The sequence below is a fragment of the Pelmatolapia mariae genome, linkage group LG7 (genome assembly GCF_036321145.2).
Source record: "Pelmatolapia mariae isolate MD_Pm_ZW linkage group LG7, Pm_UMD_F_2, whole genome shotgun sequence".
NCBI classification, from domain to species: domain Eukaryota; kingdom Metazoa; phylum Chordata; class Actinopteri; order Cichliformes; family Cichlidae; genus Pelmatolapia; species Pelmatolapia mariae.
In genome coordinates this window covers 13,643,117-13,662,500 of record NC_086233.1, presented here as the reverse complement: position 1 = coordinate 13,662,500, position 19,384 = coordinate 13,643,117, and the positions used below count along the sequence as shown (strand labels likewise).

General features: G+C 36.6%; 1 protein-coding gene across 2 annotated transcripts in view; it reads left to right on the top strand.

Moving 5' to 3' along the window:
- The window catches only part of ptpn11a (protein tyrosine phosphatase non-receptor type 11a), a 23,589-nt gene extending 9,296 nt beyond the window's left edge, over window positions 1–14,293 (top strand). Inside the window, exons 3-16 of one of the 2 annotated variants that reach the window (XM_063477997.1) lie at window positions 1,094–1,288; window positions 1,661–1,853; window positions 2,544–2,663; window positions 2,805–2,918; window positions 4,830–4,926; window positions 5,039–5,118; window positions 5,324–5,485; window positions 6,919–7,050; window positions 7,254–7,408; window positions 7,487–7,554; window positions 8,973–9,124; window positions 9,203–9,321; window positions 9,408–9,514; window positions 10,968–14,293. In XM_063477997.1, the coding sequence (XP_063334067.1) occupies window positions 1,094–1,288; window positions 1,661–1,853; window positions 2,544–2,663; window positions 2,805–2,918; window positions 4,830–4,926; window positions 5,039–5,118; window positions 5,324–5,485; window positions 6,919–7,050; window positions 7,254–7,408; window positions 7,487–7,554; window positions 8,973–9,124; window positions 9,203–9,321; window positions 9,408–9,477 (1,657 nt within the window). In that variant the 3' untranslated portion in view covers window positions 9,478–9,514; window positions 10,968–14,293. Of the gene's footprint in view, window positions 1–1,093; window positions 1,289–1,660; window positions 1,854–2,543; window positions 2,664–2,804; window positions 2,919–4,829; window positions 4,927–5,038; window positions 5,137–5,323; window positions 5,486–6,918; window positions 7,051–7,253; window positions 7,409–7,486; window positions 7,555–8,972; window positions 9,125–9,202; window positions 9,322–9,407; window positions 9,515–10,967 lie in introns of both variants that reach the window. The other variant, XM_063477996.1, reaches the window with a different exon arrangement.
- Window positions 14,294–19,384: the final 5,091 nt, after the last annotated feature.

The window sequence follows — 19,384 nt, the reverse complement described above, 5'->3', positions numbered from 1 at the left end:
ACCTCCATAGAGTAGTTTTCATTACCACCTAATGTCCTGATTGATTGAGATCCAATGAATTACTTCATCTGAAAAATGTCATAAAATCTTGTTTTGTCAGATCAAAAGAACTAATTTTCACAAGTGAGAAATACTGTGAACATTTTAATCTTGGGGATTAATCATGGTCAGATTGATTGCCTATAGCTTTCTGTACTTTCATGACACCATCTCCTCTTAAAGCTGACACTCACAACACTGTCATTTGTAGGTTCATCCTGTTTGTTATCAAGTTACAGCTTAATGTAACTTCTGTGATTCAAGAGCTAAGAGGCAGTTTATATCCTGTCTGCAACTTTTTGCAAAGTAATCATCTTCTGTTTATACATTATTTTTTTTAAAATTTAATTAATTAAAATTAAATTAAATGAATTCAATTTCATTTATCTAGTGCTAATTCACAAGAACACATACCTCATGGCATTTTATATTGTAGGGTGAAAACATCCACCTGCTTGTGAGTGAGGGGAAAGAGAAGAGTGCAGAGGGAGACGGGACAAAAGACACACTATGGGAGAAAGATTAAGAGTTTAATAATTAGTAATGATTTGAATGCAGTAGTGGTGAGTGATGAGTAAGGTGCTGAGTGCGTCATGGAAGTCCCCCAGCAGCTTGTTGTGGCATAACTCACCATTAGCTCCAGTTATGTTTTCTTTTCACATAACTGGAGCTAATGGTGCTAATTTTTATTTTATTTTTTAACCCTCCCTAACCCTTTCCCCAAAACTGATTATTAAAGCTATTTTTTAAAATAAAATATTCAGTCATAATTGAAGACAGAAGAGGGCAGTGAAGAGTGAAAAACAGACCTGTTTTGTGTGTACAAAAATGGACAGAACACAGTGGTAGAACTAAAATAATTAGAGAAAAACACGCTGAGAAATTCTGCAAATTTTATGACTTATAATATATAACATAATATTTTGGCTGTTTAGCTGGTATCTGAGCTCAAAATATGAGGAAAAAATGGATCATAAGCCAGATGTTCCTACATTTGTAACCTGATGATGATCTTTCATGTGATAGTAACATAAATGTTTGTGCTGTTCTGCAGGCGAAATGGAGCAGTCACCCATATTAAGATCCAGAACACAGGAGATTACTACGACCTTTATGGCGGGGAGAAGTTTGCCACACTTGCAGAGCTGGTGCAGTATTACATGGAACATCATGGACAACTGAAAGAGAAAAACGGTGACGTTATTGAGCTCAAGTATCCACTCAACTGTGCAGATCCCACCTCAGAGAGGTAACTGTTAATGTTCATGTAATATTTTTTGTGGTAGAAAAGTTCTAAAAATAAAAATAAAAAAAACCTCCAAATGATTTGTCGATAATTTCTGAACACCTTGTATATTTTGTATATTAAATTTACATAAGACCATTTTGGACACAGGTGTTGTTTTTTTTAAACTATTTGACAACACTATAGTTGCCAGTTCAATTCACACTTAAACAGTAAGTAAGAACTATAAGCTTCAGATTTTAATGTTATGTCTTTTATCTTTGATAAGCTGTGCTTGCTTCAAGTGAACTAAGGCAGATCTTGCAGTTTACATAATATGAGAGCACATTTCTGTTACGTGATATATTCTACTAGCTTCATATTTTCCCATTGCAGATGGTTCCACGGACACCTGTCGGGCAGGGAGGCTGAGAAGTTGCTCACTGAGAAAGGCAAGAATGGCAGTTTCCTGGTGAGGGAGAGCCAGAGCCATCCGGGAGATTTTGTTCTATCGGTCCGTACTGGAGATGACAAAACAGACAGCAGTGACAGTAAACCTAAAGTCACTCATGTCATGATCCGCTGCCAGGTAAGATCCAGCTTTTGTACACACTCCATGTGTTTTCCACACCTAAACTCTGCCTCTTAGTGTGTCTGAATTCTGTGCACCATGTAGCATGCAGGTAAACCAGCAGCCACCCAAGTATATTTAGAGATTTAGTTTAACCTTTTCCATCTTTCCAAGGGTAACAGATTTATTAGTTGACCTTTTTTTTGAAAGCCTTGCTAACCAGCTACCCCTGGCCCTTAATTATTCTTAACTTTTGGCTGGTTAACAGGCCAGACTGGTGTTGTGGCGTTACTCAGTATTACTTAGTTGCCTCTTCAAAATCATGACATGGATTACCTAGATTTTTTTCTTTTTTTAATGAAAATTTCAAGTTCAGAAGCAGAGTGCTGTCTTAGAAAATACTTTTTAATAATACCCAGTGGTATAGCTGCTGCTACCCAAGGTGGATAAGCTAGAGGTTGTGTTGCAGTCACTCATTCTCTATAATATAGAGTTTTTGCACATTACTGAAAGCAACAACATCTCAGTATTTTAAGACAAGATATTCAGTCAATTAACATACCTTGTAAAATTTCACCTAGGTCTTGAGGACTGTATACATAGATATGAATTGGTTGTATACAAAAGACATCTGTATCTTGATTCTGGTAACATGAGGCCAGTCTGTTTTTAATTATATTGCTGATGTACCTGTGTCTTTTTGCTCAGCATGACCTGAAGTATGATGTGGGTGGAGGGGAGAAGTTTGACTCCCTCACAGACTTGGTAGAGCACTACAAGAAGAACCCTATGGTTGAAACTCTGGGCACTGTGCTTCAGCTTAAACAGGTTTGACCCATCTCCTGTAGCCATGTGTTCCCAAGCATTTGTGCCTATATAACCTGCCTCAGAATCTGTTCAGTTGCAAAGGAAGAGAAACATTGGAAACATTCCCTGATTTGTTTCTCTTCTGACTCTTGGTCTTTGCAGCCTCTGAACACTACCCGTATTAACGCAGCAGAGATTGAGAGTCGAGTTAGGGAGCTTAGCAAACTAGCGGAGGCTACAGACAAGGTCAAACAGGGATTCTGGGAAGAATTTGAGGTGAGTGGTCCTGCGTTTGTGTTAATTTTTATTATTCATGTACTTTTGTATTATCGACATCTTTAAAAATGAAAGTAAATATTCATAACTTGGATGTGAAATGCAAACTTTGGTTTTCTTCCTGAATACTATCGTTGTTTATATTTACTGCGGGAAGAAACGGTAAAAACGGCGTTTTATAAGGAAAACGCTTGAAAGCACTCTCCGCCTGTGAGCAAAAACAAAACCAAAAAAACCCCACCCTTTCCTATTGGTCGAAAAATGTACCATGTCGACCAATCAAAAAATGATATGGCAACATGGTATTTAGTTGTTTAGGGAGGGGGGAAGTTTTAGGAGTGACGGTGGTGTTTTGAGATGTGAGAGATTTGCGACGTTTAGCGCAAATCTTGTGTAGTTGGTGTGTAGTGTAGTCAATAGTTTTGTTGTGTGTGTCAGAACAATGAGGCGACTACTGAATGTTACAGGTGTTACAGCAGTGATACATCTCCTGTTGTCAGGCCTGCAGGTATCAGGCTGTTGTTCTCCTTTATCTCATAGTGGACAGAAATTATTTTTTGGAGTGGCACAAATCATTTGTGTGGCATCAAATTTGATGTAGAACACCTGATTGTTCTGTAAATAGTTTGAAATGTTTATTTAAAAAACGCCTTGGCAGCATTTTTAGGTAAACAGCTGCAAAAAACTTTGTTTGCAAAACTCAGTTACTTTTTTGAAGAAGTCACTATATAATTAATTGCCCAACATTGGTCTTTATATACTGTATTTTGCAGACAGAGAGTTACAGGACTCTCTCCCAGACCACAGACTCATAATACAAGTCAGAGCTTTATAGAGAAAAAAGAAAAAGAAAGTTGTGTTTTCAAAATTGGAGTTCAAGTTATTTTTACTTCCAATAGTGTAAACATACTACACAGGCCATGAACAAGTTTTTTTTTTTTTAATTTTTCATTGTAAGTGGGCTAAAGCAGTTAATTAAAAGTAGTCCGACATAAATGTAAATGCTGTAATTTGATTATTTTAATAAACCACGTAACTTGGATGGATTCAATGCTGGCGTGACCACAGTGCATACGTCTGCTGTTGCTCACAGTAGTCCAAGGGATTGCTCAGGGGGTTTGTGCGTTCGCTCAGACACATGAAAAATTAGAGGGAACATTGATCATAAATAATTGTGATCTTAATATTTAACCAAATAATTGTGATAAGGATCACCGTGGAGCCCTAATTATAAAATTGACAGCTGACTAAAATTAATAGTGTTGGACATTAACTGTAAATTAGTGTCATGGATCACAGTAGCCAGTGAAATAATTTGGCAAGCTAGCGAATTAGCTTTTCTACCTACCGTACATGATTTCAGGAGGAATAATGTTAGCAAGCAAATTGCAGTTAGTTGCAACCTCATGCCTGTACTGGCAACATACAGTAATGTAAGCTAATAAAGTAATTTGAAAATGGCAGACTTTGGAATTAGCTGACCTTTTCTACTCAAGATAGTATTTGTTTATATACGATTTCTTGTGATTTGTCTGCATCGGCGATAGTTGTATTCACTAACATTAACCAGAAGAGCGATAGGTTAAGGGTTTGAGTCTTGCTATGTATTGAATTTCCTGTTAATGTTGACAATAATTTTCTCCTGAAGGCCAAATCCTGTGTTCGCAAGGCTTCATTCAACAAAAATGCCTAGTGTCGGCTAACTTCAGCTTGCCTGCTAAGGCTAACAAATAACTTGACACCTAACATAATGTGGCATGATTGTTGATGTCAGAGTATTTCAGAAACTGCTCATTTACTGGGTTATTTTCCCCAGACAACCATCTCTGGATAAAGTGTGATTAAAATTTTTAGAAATCTTGGTTGGAAATGGCATTTTAAGATGTGACTCTCCTCTTTTTTCCTATTCAGACCTTACAGCAACAAGAGTGCAAGTTGCTCTACAGTCGTAAAGAGGGCCAGAGACCAGAGAACAAAAACAAGAACCGATACAAGAACATTCTGCCTTGTAAGAAAATCACTAATTTTTGTCTATAAAAACCCTCCAGTTTTTAACTGCTCAGGGACCTCCTGAAGGGATTTTTGAGGCAACTAACTACTGATTTTATTTCCATTTCCAGTCGACCACACACGCGTGGTGCTGAAAGACGGGGACCCAGATGAGCCAGGCTCTGACTATATCAACGCCAATATCATCATGGTAGTATCCACTGTCATGGTAAACTCATGTCATCTTTGGGACACACATTGCACACACTGCGTATGTATGTGATAGTATGTAGATGGCTTCATATGTCAACTTTCACTCACTCCGCTATTCATCAGCCTGTGTGATCAGTCAGTTTGTTCTTGTTTGCTGTATTTCTCAGTTGCTGACTGTGTCATGCTTATGTGTGTTTACGTAGCCGGATTTGGACTCAAAGTGTAATCAAGGCACCAAGGTGAAGAAGAGCTACATTGCCACTCAGGGCTGTCTACATAACACCATCAGTGACTTCTGGAGGATGGTTTTTCAGGAGGACTCTCGAGTCATCGTCATGACCACCAAAGAGGTAGAAAGAGGGAAGGTAAGCAAAGCGACTGAGCACGGAACTGCAATTCTACCTTAAAGGTTAAGATACTATTTCAAGATGTGCAGTTTTTGTGTGCTGCTCAAATTCTTAAAATAATTAATCTAAGCAGACAATATGGTTGATTGTCAGGGATAAACACCATTGTTAACAAATTCTAAACTGTTAGGTCACCAAGCTTGAGTTAGTATTTTATTAAATAAAAATAAGTTAATTAGTAATGTTTATTAATTTGTTAACAGTTTGAAACCACCTTTAAAGTTAAAGCACCAAATCTGCATGACAGGTTTATCATGGTTCAAGCTGAAATGCACTGATCACAACTTTAACCCTGCATGTTTAAAAAATATACTTAAAAGTTCCCAGTGTCTTTAAAAAACAAACAAACCCCCCAAAAAAACAAAGGCAAAGAACTTCTGTGAGACACTATCAACGCTCCTAAATTGACGTGTTTAAGATAAAACAAGATAGATGTCATCCCAAAAGGTTGGAAAATCCTTTTACAGCAGCCAAAACGTCATACACAACCCATGAGAAAATATCTTGACAGTAAAACGAGTCAATAAGTTAAATATAAAATTAGAATATAGAGCGCAGTAAACAAAATAAAATAAAGATGCACCAAAGGGAACAACAGAATAGAATGCCATGCAAAAAGTTGAGTATAATACAATTAGAACCACAATAAGAAAAATGTACAAATACAAAAAGAAAAACTACAAAACTTCAAAATTTTATACAAAAGTTCAAAGTAAAAGATATAGTGTGGAAAAAGTAAAAAACAAAACTAACAAAAATAGTAAACTTCCTGATAACTAGCTATCTTAGCCAATATTAGCAGTAACTTCTAGTATGTGAAATTTCCTTGCATATATATATTTGTTGTAAAATTTCAGTTAATATAATATAGCATTAGTGCAGAAATCCACTGGGACATCAAAACACTTGATTCCTTTAGTTCGTAATTAACCTATTGTTAACTATTAATTAATCAGTCTACAACGGCAAAATGAAAATGTGATAGGCATTCTGTTGGCTTTCCTCAAGAATATTTTGACTCAAATACCCAAATTTACTGTGTATATCTTTTTATGTTTAAGACAGCTTGGACTAGCCTCATGTATAAGTCGGAAATCTCTAGATATACTTTGTCCCAATACAGAAAGGTATGAGAAGGTAACTTTTATATTTAGTGAAGGAAACAATGGGAGTAGATGGATAAAAGAATTGGGGTTTAGAAATGATAAAGTTGTGTAATGTAATACAAATTGTTCATGCTATGTCACTTTGTTTTTATACAAACACATTGTGTCTAAATATTTTAAACTGTAGGTACTACTACTACTACTACTACTACTACTACTACTACTACTACTACTACTACTACTGATGAATATGTAATGTGTAACTATGTGATTGTGTTTCAACAGAGTAAGTGTGTGAAATACTGGCCAGACGTGTCAGCGCTGAAGGAGTATGGGGCTATGCGTGTTCGCAATGTCAGAGAGACGTCTGCACATGACTACATCTTAAGAGAACTGAAACTTTCCAAAGTTGGACAGGTAAATGGTTTGTTGGTATGAAAATATACTGTGCAAATCTAACATGAGGATTCTTTGAAAAAGAAAAATTGTAGTTATCCATCATTGAAGTTCACTGCAATAAATGCCAAAAATTACTAAAGATGACAGATTTAAAATCTGTTCAAATCCCATGAACCCCTTTGATTATGGACTCTTTGTGTTTTTTTGTTTTTTTTTCTCAGGGCAACACAGAACGTACAGTTTGGCAGTACCACTTTAGGGCCTGGCCAGATCATGGAGTCCCCACTGACCCAGGCGGTGTACTTGACTTCTTAGAAGAGGTCAACCTGAAACAGGAGAGCATATTGGATGCTGGGCCAATAACGGTACATTGCAGGTACCTCAAGTTCCACAGTCAGAACACTTTATCATTGATAATGAAGGAGATATCTTTATTCAAAGTCTTGTTTTTCAGTGCAGGGATTGGGCGGACAGGAACCTTTATAGTGATTGACATCCTAATAGATGTGATCAGAGAAAAAGGTGAGTACACATGCACTCTGTGGCCACTGTAGCACCAAGCTCACAATTCTCCATATTTTCTTCTGCATATTTTCTTAGTCTGTAAATGCATTTCTTTTTCTTTCTTTCTTTTTCTTTCCAAAATTGATTTTTTTCCCAGGCTGCATACACATTAATGTCTGCTCTGAGTCTGAGCATTTTGAGTGTGAGGACAGATATATATTTAAAAACATGTTTAATTATTTCACCATTTAATTAACTTTGTATTTAATTTAATGGTACCTGTCCTGCACTGTATCATGAATTTATTTTATCTGTCAACCTTAACCTCTGTCACAGTCAGGGGCTAGGGCTAACGCTGATCTAGTCAAAACTTGCTTTGGCCTGGGGCCAGTTCTTTCATTGGTTGTTTCTTAATAGCAACTACACAATTTGTACTTGCATACTTGCCAGTTCCTTGCCAGTACTTGAAACGAACACCCAGGAGTCCAGACGTGTGAGGATGATGTCTTATACACATCTACATAACTCACTGCTTATCCAAGAAAAAAAACACACAGATTACATGTTTTTTTTTTTGTTTTTTTTTTAATTCTACTAGACTTCAAAAACCTATAACAGACAACTGATGTTTAGAATAAATAATCTAAGCTTTGTTGCTCCCTTGTCACAAGGGGTTGCCACGGCAGGTAGCTCCTCATATTTGATATTAGCAGAGTTTTATGCCAGATTAACCTTCGTGATGCAATCCCACAGGGTACTTGTATCTCCCCTTTTGCTTGCCAAGTTGTTCCATTTAAAAAGATATAATTTGATCATTTCTGGAGCATGTAGTCCAAATGTTTCTTGTCTGGGTTAAAATGCTCTCACTAATGTTAGTTTTTATTGAAAATAGACCGTTATAAACAAGTACAACACATCTGAACATCAGCATATAAAGACGAGTTAACGATTCAGTTCAAAATATACTGACAGCGCTGCAGTGAAAAATTGATTTTCACTAAGACTATCCAGCTATGAATCCTGAGTATAATTGCAATTAAACTGCTTTGCTTGAAAACAAATAAAACACTCAGCTGATATATGTGACTATCATTCACTGAGAGTTGAAGGCAGGGTTTTTGAAACCAGTGTGCCTGGATGTCATGAGTGCCTGGTCAGCTGATACCTTGAGAGGTGAGGGGACTGTTATGTCTCATATCTCCAAATACGTGTAAGCGCTTTTCCAGGTTCTCTTGAAAAAGTGATCAGCTGTTTGAAGATTACACTATTACATTGTCATCAACAAAAATGTGCATATTTGGTTTCCCTGACTTATAAACTCTATAAAGAATGGTGTTTGGGACAAGATCTGGACTGCAGTCTGGAGTCTATTTTTGACTATGCAAAATGCATGAAGTAAAATTTGTTAAATTATTTATTTATTTTTCCTGGTGCAGGAGTGGACTGTGACATTGATGTGCCGAAGACCATACAGATGGTTCGTTCTCAGCGTTCTGGGATGGTGCAGACTGAGGCACAATACAGATTCATCTACATGGCTGTACAGCACTACATAGAAACATTGCAGAGGCGCATAGAAGAAGAGCAGGTACGCAGCAGTTTGTTTTTTATTTTTCACCTCACTTCTACTCACACTTATACCATTCATCTGCTTTCTCCTCCACAGAAAAGTAAGATTAAGGGACGTGAGTACACCAACATTAAGTACTCTTTGTCTGACCTGACTGGAGGAGAGCAGAGCCCTCTGCCTCCTTGCACTCCTATTCCTACTCCCACCTGCACAGAGTAAGTGCCTCTTAAATGACCTGTGGCATTTAAACCCTTGTAAAGAAAGCATTGACAGTTTCTTGCTGATTTGTATTTGTTGTCAGGATGAGGGAGGACAGCTCCAGGGTGTATGAAAATGTGGGGCTGATGCAGCAACAGAAGAGCTTCAGATGAGATTCATCTTTTGATACCAGTGCTCTATCAGCTCCAGGTAAATCCATGAAGAACATACGGAGAGAACTGTCAACATACAGTAGCTTTAAATGAGAGGAAGCTGATCTAAGGAACAAAAATACAACCAGTTCTGCTTGTCAAAGAGAAGGAATTAGAAAAAGACAGTTGTCTACAGTAGTTAAAACAATAAAGGTCAGTCTTTATAGCATTAAATACAGAGTTACTGTTAATTAAGGAGAAAACAACAAAACTAGCTTTGATTAACTTTTACCTATTTAGCTTATCTAAAAAAAAAATTAAATATTGCTTTCTAATCTTTTGTAGTTTATATATACCTGAGAAGAAGGTTAAATTTTCTGAAGGGAAATGTAAATTATAATAATTAAAAAAATGTTTTCCATTATTATTATTATTATTATTATTATTGTTATTATTATTATTGTCACTTAATGCATGAGCTGACATTGTGATTAAGTAAGCACACCTCAAATATCCATGTAACATCTCTGACCATTTCTGCTAAAGACTTATAATTTGTTTTCTTATTTGGAAGATGAAAAGTGGCACTCTTTTTTTTCTTTCCTGCATTTTTTCATACCTACTGTTAGTACATTAAATCTCAAGCAATCAAGTTATTAAGTGGGGTCATTTATCTTTCTCATACCTACACTGTTTCTGTTATCTGTACCTAAATGTTCTAATGCTCTTAACTATGTTTTTAAATCATTTTAAGCACAAAGACATCCCACAAGATCTTTATTCCATTCTAGTTTAGAAACCTGCACCTTCCTCTGAAAACTTAACAACTTGTTCGTCCTCACAGAGATCAGTCCTAGAGATAAAGGCATTTGGATAACTGAGCTATAGGCTTTGTCAAAGTGTTGTTGAAAGCTGTAGGTTTGTTCATGGTGTCCCCCGCTGCTCTGTTTTTTCAGTTGTTAAACCACATTTAATTCAGGATATCTCTGAATCGTGTTCTAGTCTGTTAACCAATCAATACTGCATCAAAACTACGACATTACAATTTAATCTTGATGCAGGTTTAATAATCCAGGTAAGAAAATCCCAGAAAATTCATTCACTTTACCTGGAAGGAGTGTTTTCAGTAGGAAAAATTTTTCATCATTCATTCAAGTGACTTTTGTCAGTGGGATTACAATGCAGTGATTAGTGGAAAATTGCAATAGAATTAAAGTATGTAATGTTCAAAACATAAATATTTCCTTGAAGCATAAATGATCCTACACATTTCCTATGAAACAATAACAAGTTGTACATTTTCAATGTTTAAGTGTTCCCTTTCAGTCATTTGAGAGTTAAAATGCAAATAATTAGTTGAACTGACTGATATATCTGACTAGTGAAAAGAAGCAATGTTTAAGCAGTGCCATCCAATGTTTCACCTCAGGATTGGGCTGATATGAATTATTATTAAATCCAGACAATCAAACTAAATCAAGTTTTGTTTTTTTTGTTTTTTTTCTTTTTAGGATCTTGATACCTGACAGTTTTTTCGCCAGCCACACCTTGACGCCTGAGACTTGACCGTAATGATATGGAACAATGGGGGGGAAAAAAAACAAGAACATACACTCACACACACACACAAACACACAAGACACGAGGTAGACCAGAAACTGGGGTTGCCCTCCTGTTCTTGCTTATTCTTACGTGAACAATTTCCCTCTAGTTGAATTCTAAACCACTGTGATCGTCAGAAGAGCCTTTGAGAAGCCTAACATGCTAAATCTACTACTAAACCACAGTTTGGGTTTAGGCTTTGTAAATCTCACTGCAAAAAGGGCTGCCAACAGCGAGCACCCTCCTCAGAGGGAAAAGAACCTAACTAATCTTTGCTCATCTCTCATTCTTCTGTGTATTTTTTTTTTTTTTTAAATTAACCAAAGGAAAGTGAAATTGATCGTTTGTAGATGGAAGTGAAGAGTTTACTGAAAAAGGCCTGTGCCAAACCCACACATAATTTTATTCACACTTTGCACCTAGTTATACGGTCTTTGGGCTCAACAAAAGTGGGGAAAAACTTCCAGTGGTTTTTACTGTTGATTTGTAACTACACAAATTAATTTTTCTGTGGCAAAAACACCTCAAAGAGAAACAAAAATTCAGGTTCTTGGGAGTGTAATTAACTTCTTTGTCTCCTAGTTCACGAGTTTAGTACGCTTTCATTAGGATTAACAGTGTTGGTTAATCATTCCAGAGCTCAAGCCGAATGTCCTTAATGCTGCACTTTGAATTGGCAGCATTAGTTTCAGTTAAGCCTTGATTCATCTGGTGGATTTATGAATCTGGATTTTTGGGAGGAGTTTCCTGAAGGTATGCACTTATGTTGCAAAGTCAGGATGTTGATATATTAGGACTTCAGGGGAGTCTCTGTATGTCAGTTGCAGGCATTGCCATATGCTGATGGCTGCCAAAAAGATGTCTCTTTTTTTTTTCTTTTTTTTTTTTTGTAAGTGCATTTTCCCTTTTTTTATTATTCTTTTCTTGTTAAGGATAAATGCCTTTATATACCATTGCCTATTTTGAACACCACATGTACTTAAGTTTAAAAGTTTGTTCTAGGAAGTAATCACACATCAGTTTTGGTAGTAGATTAATTGTTATGGTTGTGGTCAGTTGGATTTAGGAGTTTATACACACAAACACACATTCACACATAAGTACACATGTTTTATAGGAGAGTATTTTCTGGTCTTTCTTTTGTGTGTCAATCAAAGTGAACAGTTTTATTGGAATACTTTGACATTTTGGAGAAAAACAATCATTTACTCCAGATAATACGATGGATCCCACTCTCACATCTGTAAACTATGAAGCTATAGCTAGTAGCTATTTGTTTAGCATAGTTTTGCAGAGAGACTGAAAACGAGGGAACAGCTATGTTAAGTCTACTTAAAGGTAAATCAATAAAAACAAATATTCGGATTAATAGTATTTTTATACATGTTTAATGACATCACTATCCTAAATTATCTGTAAAGAAACGTACTTTAGTTCTATCAAATCCATAAAACCATGCTGATGTTAAGTTACACATTGGACTTATGAAAAGTACTTGTGTTACTTTTTCTATATCTGCTAATGTCTGGGTGCTCTTTATTCTCAGATAATAGTAATAGACACCTGGTTCAAATTGACCCGTATTCTTTTTGGTTTGTTCACTTTTATGTAACTTGTGATGTTTATTCTAGAGTCTGCATGGAGCAGCTATCAGGTCCTCCTTAGGCCCAGCCTGGTATATGAAAGTTGTATTGTTATCATGTAACTTGCTAATATTTACTATTTGGCATCACATGCAGAAAAAAAAGGGGTTTTAAAGATGTCATCACTTTTGTAGATATTCACCAATTTGATCTCATAATGGCACTACATGAGTATCCTCAGGGAAACTTGAATGTACCTTGCATTCAAGATTTGCACCAGATTTAATGGCTGTTCATCTGTTAGTTACTGAGATGATTTAAGTCTGGACCAAAGCAGTGGACTGACTGATTGAAATTGCCATCTATAGTGCAGTGCTCGAAGGATGACTAACATCACCATGGTTTTATGAGGAAGCGTATGCTGGAAGCGATTCTTGACTGTGTTTATACAGACTAGCCTTATGCTAAGCTAGGCTAATCACCAGCTTTATATTCAAAGTGCAGATATGAGAGTGGAATCTTATCAGCTAACAGTAAGAAATGAAAATGTATTTTCTTAAATGTCACTGTTTCTTTATCTTCACGATCAGCTTCAGTATTAGGATAGTCACTCTTTTCGAACATGTGGTCTCAGTATTTTGTCAAGCATTGTCAGTTTCTGCACATTTGCTTACCATCACTATGCCTTGAGAAACTGCAGTCTTGCGATTGAACTTGCTGTAACAGTGCTGACTCAGAATCTCTCCTTTTGAGAAAAAGGAAGAAGCGGCTTGCCTTGTGGATAGTTCTCCGTAACCACTGATCTCGGACTGAACAGCTTCTTTCTGTGATTTAAAAAAAATAAATAAATCAAAAAAAAAATCATGACATCAGTGTTTTCGGGAGCTGCTTCCTCTCATTGGAGGACTCTGCTAATATGTGGCTGCTCCACAGCACGTTTTCTTTGGAACATCTCCCGTGTAAACGCCATCATCTGACTGAGATCTTCTGTAGTGTGGTGTACTGTATGCAGTTTTTATCGTTGAATGGTTGACTTTGTACCTGCCTAATGTTTTGTGGAATGTGTGCTTACAGTGTTTTTGTGTTGTGTGTGCGCGTGCGCGTGTGCTGTGACATTGTGGCTGCTGACGGCCATACTTGTTCTAAGTTACATTCTTGGCTTTGTTTTTTTTTTTTTTTTTTTTTTTTTTTCTCCCTGAGATGATAAAACTGCTTTCCATTTATCATGTAAGCAATTTAGATGCATAGACTCGCCTTCTATGCGTATGCCTATATGTATGTGATAGCTATTAAAAAGAAACAAAACAACTTAACAGTGCTCTTTAGTTCCACCGCCGTTCAAGAACCCATAACACTTAAATGTGAATACTTTCATCCTTAACATCCTGAACAAAAAAAAAGTTTAAAAAAAAAGGTGATCGCAATGCAAACAAAATCTATTTTTTAAATTGTACATGAGTTCCAGGTAGAGGAGAATGTACTTAAACATATCTACTTGCCAATAAAATATACTGTATGTATATTCCTACAACTTTCCTCCTCTGGCATGGGGAGGAACCTCTCACAATGCTTAAAGGTTTATTGTATGACTTTCAATGCAGTTAACCATGTTAACTTCCTTAATTAACAATAAATGGCTGGTAAATGCCTCATTAAGTCATTGTCTGTCTTTTTTTTTTTTTTTTTTTTTTTTTAAGCAAGAAATATTAATCTAAAATTATACTGATAGTCCAAATTGATATGCTTGATGAAATTTAAGCACTGAAAAGTGTGATAAACTTGAGTTGGCCAAGTAAGAAGCAAAAAGGGGAAGCTGCTTTAAAAGTTAAAGTTTGTTTTGTTTCCTGTTTGGATGTTTAATCGTATACTAATGTTGATGTAGAGGTTTTGTCTTGGTGCTGACACTTGTTCACAAGAATAGTGCAGTGTCTGCATAAATGGTTACTTAATCGTCAGCTGGAAATTAAAATATCACATGGACATCACATGCTGGAACCATAATGGTTTTAGCCTTGAGGATGACACAAACTGTTGCAAATTTATGATAAGCAACACTAATACAGGTGCATCTGCATAAACATGTTAAATTATTTCAAATTGACTTCATGCTGCATTCATCTAGGATTCTTCCATACATACATGCTGCTTGACTTTTTCTGGATCAACGTGGGGGCTCTGGACGCTGGTGCAGACTTTCCTGCATGTTTTTCACACAGCACGCTGTTGTTCTCAGCTTCCTGGTCTTTGCTATTAGTTGTGACCAACTGGGATTCCGGGCTTGTGAGCTCTCATCACCTCATCAACACTCTGGATAGGTTGCTAATCTGTTGCTGGGCTAAGATGTGACGAGAGACAATTTTGGAGTCATTAGAGAAACTGCAGTTTTTTGTCTAGACTTTCTGCTCCAGAGTTTACTGCTATTTTTTAACATATAAAATTAGTAGACATAACTGCACTGTTTACCAAATGTGTTGAAATTATGTAATCAAGCATGAACATCAATGCCAGCTCCATACTCCAGTTGAAGCATCAAATTTGCTGCTGATAACTCCAGGGTTGGTATTGTGGACAAGACTGTTCTAAACTGAACCAGATTAATTGTGACATGAAAGCAACTGCAATGCAAATTAAGTATGAGGAAACAATTTAAATTGTACCTTAGTCATAAAAGCCATTAAATCGTCAATTATGAAAACATAATGGATGAAGAGTAAAAGTTGCGGAGCGGCAACTAACTGGAGCTCGAATGTCAGCAGATGAGCAAAACAAATAAACATTTTCAAGTGTTCATCAAAGTGTTAGTTTGCAAAGAATGAGTGAAGTATGTAAGTTATTAAAATCAAATCACTTTTATTGTCACGTCACATTACTGGTACACTGGTACAGCACATGTAAGTGAGATTCTTTTGTGCAAGCTTCACAAGCAACAGTGGTGTGCAAAAATACAAGAAACGTAAGAAACAAGCCAAATATAAGAGCAGGAATGTGAGAATTATGAGAATAATGTGTCAGCTGACAATTGATGGATAAAGTATCAAAGTTAATAAAGCTGAATAGTTTTTGTTATCGCTGTAAGTGGCACTGTTACAAACGGTTGGTTGTGTGGTGTAATCTGTTGCAGTGTGTGTGAGAGAGTTTGTCCATGTTTTCATGATTTATGCTCATAACACACAGCTGGAAACATGCACAGATGGATTCCATTTAGAGTAATTAGAGAAAATGTGTCTTTTTCAATTTGAATGTGACCAGTTAAAGAAATGTTATTGTTGGAGTTAAATGTGCCTCTCAGAATCAACTCTCAAACCCCTTTTGTTGTATAATGCGTGATTGGCATAACTGCATTAAATTTCATCTTGAGATCTTTAAGACTTGAATATTATTGTATAGGCTATAAATAGACTGTTTAGGCTAATCTCATTTACCTCAGAGGGCAAGGCTTAATAAAGCTGACATGAGCTCAGTGCTTAATGAGTAAAACAGCTTTTAGATAGAGAGAGGGAGTGATATTAACTGAGGAGTACCAACCAAAATAACAACAAAGCAATTTCACAGTTGTTGAAAAGTATGTATTCAATTCAGCATCTATCCCAGCTATCACAGTATGGGAGGGCAGGTCGCCAATCTGTCACAGGAGCAGATTACTTTAGACAATTTTAAAAAGGTCAAAACAGTCTCATCTCATCTCATTGGAAGCAAAACATAAAGAAATGAAGGGTGATTTAATACTTTTTGCACAATTTTTTTTTGCACAAAATTTCTGTTAACCCCTGATCAGCTTATTGAATCTTTTGAATTTTGGGTCATGACATATGTCCAACATCCTCCTGCAAATATTTCTTCTGTGGCCCCATTAGCAATTGATTCTCAATTAAAATAAGCTTATTATGCTGTAATGCACAAATTATTTAGTTTACTGTGTGAAGAAAGATTGGTTAATAAAAAGCAGCAAAAAATATTAATATTTATCGCACAGAAGAGAGAAGTGAAATGACAAACCGCTGGAGAGTCATGGACTACAGCTCAGAGGGCAGAGGTATCATGTCGGAGCTCTGTCAGTTTCTAAAGATGTTTGTACAGGGTGTGAAGAGAGAGGCTACAGAGGAAGAGAGCAGCAGCAGGAGCCCCACTCTACCAAAGAAACACTTCAGACTGTGAAGCCTTTTCTGGAGAACTTATTTTCTCAAGACTTTAATAGTTTTAAGACTTTGGCACTGCTTCTGTTAACTGCGTTTGACATTTGTCACGGCTGTGGACTGGATGTTGAACCAGGCACATCTATTGTAGAGCCAACTGTAAATCGGTGCAAAATGGACTAAGGATCCATAAAGACAGTGCCAAGTGTAAATTATCCTCTGCTGCATCTTAGCCATCAACAAGAATTAACAAAGTGGTAAGTAATAAGTAATGTTTGTCTCTAAAATGATGTCTGAAAATGTTGGAAAACATCTTGAGGTTCTAGCTTTTATTGTTGCTTTTCTGCCTTTTGTTTTAAATGCTTTAAATCTAAGAGCTACTGGCAAATCTGATGAGGGTGTGCCCACACGTCATCTAAACCACAGAGCTTTAGTCCCTCTCGTACTTGTTTGAGTTTTGGGATCAGTCGCACCAGTTCATCCAATGTGATGGCACTAATACACAGGGAGGAAATAATACTTGAATTCAGTCTGAATGAAGACATCATGCCAAATATTTTTTGACAGCAAAATTTGGAACAAAGTTGGGTTAACTAAAACTATCTTGAACTATGAAAAGTTAAGTGTGACCTACTTAGCTTCCACTGATTTTGTTTAGTTTATATGTTTTTTGTTTTATTAAAGATGCCAGCTTTTCATTTAAAGGTTTCCGGTTCTGGTCTCTTCACTGTGCTGTGCTCCACCACTCCTGCAACCTAGAACTGGTCTAGTAACTTTTATATAGTGTCTTACAGTGACACATCTCTTTCCCTAAATATTCATTTTTATTTTCACTATATACGATGTAGGTTTAGATTTTCCCTCCTAAACTGTGATCGACTGGCAGTCTCCGCCAGTCGATCTGCTTGTGTGTGTGATTTTCTTTGTGGTTTTTTTTTTGGCTCCCCTCCCAGTCCCCTGGCTCCTCCTTTATATGTATGTGTGTATTCCAGCGTGCCAGTTTATGGGCATCATCAGGCCAGAAGGTCTTTCCCACGCTGAAGCCAGCCACACCTGTCTTCCATCTAGATTCCAGGTGCTGCTGATCACTTTCGCAAAGTGGCTACTACTTAACTGTTTGACTGAGCTTGAGTCAACGCTGGATCGTTGAGTTACTGAGTTAGTGAAGTCCCAGTTCTGAGTGGAAATAGTCTGTGTGTGTGTTTTTGTGAATTCACCAAACTGATCTCTACACCTTGTCTTGTTAGGAACTTGGAGAGGAGTGTGTCATGGGATTGGAGCATTTGTAAATATCAAGTGTTGGAGCTGTTTGCCTGTCACACCACAGACCACGAGCACGGAGCGGGAGTTGGGAGCACGTTCACGGAAACCACTTCTTTGAAAGCTGTTTCACGATTGTTTACATGTCTCACTGTAAATAAAACGCACTGTCTTTGATTGGAAAGTCCTGCATTTGGGTCCCGTTCTTGCCATGCAACTTGACATAAATAATAAACACTTTGATTTAGAAACTGCATTTTGTGTTTAGTTGTGTTATCATTGTCTAATATTTAAATTTGTTCAATGATCTGAAACACTTTTTTACACCACTGTATCTACGTAGAAGTTCTGTTCAAAAACCATCAACAGAATCATTCCAACAATGTGAACCTGAAGCTGTCACTGCAACTCTACTAATGCCCAGTTTGTAACAACAGACATGATGCCTTATGCTACAAAACAACCCTAAGAGATGCAGTTAAATGCTGTCTCCAAGTTCGAAAACACACACACATATCGACCAATTGGGCAAACTTGTCGACACTGTTCTTCAGAGGATAAAGTGCTGGTGCCGTGTTCCACCACCAGACTTCCAAACAATGTTGCAGAGATGTGCCAACCAGGAAAGCACAAGAGCCTTAAGGCCATTTCCAGAACTTTTTTAAAATTTAATTGTAATTCTAAGAATTGTTTGGCACATGGTGTTTTGGAAATGTAATTAATGATCAAAAGATAACTACAACAGCAATAATAATAATAATAATAATAATAATAACATTAATGGTACTAAGAGTTATATGATTACTGATTATCTACATTTTTAAGACAGCCAGACCTTCATCATTTGTGGAAATGAGTGTAGCTCATGTTGTATAGCTTTCTGGATTTTATAATTACTGGACTACATACTTATTTATTATATAGACTATATAGTACATAAAATCAAAATTTGCATGTTTTATGTAACTGAAATGTTTAATTATGTAGGTTAAAGAAAATATGACAGTTACAAAGTATATTTATATTAAACATGTCTATACTTACTGCATTTGATGTATTTTAACCATGCGGAATGTAACTCCTGCATTTGTGTAATTTTGCCACCCCATCTGATTTCATGCCACCCTAAGAAAATTTCTCTTGATCCGCCCCTGGTAGTGGATGAGACCTCAGAGATGGTGACTAGGATTGGAACATCTGTCAATCAATATGGTAATGCCCATAACTCAATTATCCAGGTAGATGAGTTATAAAAAAGTTGATCCAACGTGTTGGCCCTGGAGTTGTTATAAAGGAAACTATCCATAGAGGCTAAGATTTTGTTTGATGCCATGTCGTAAAAATGCTTTT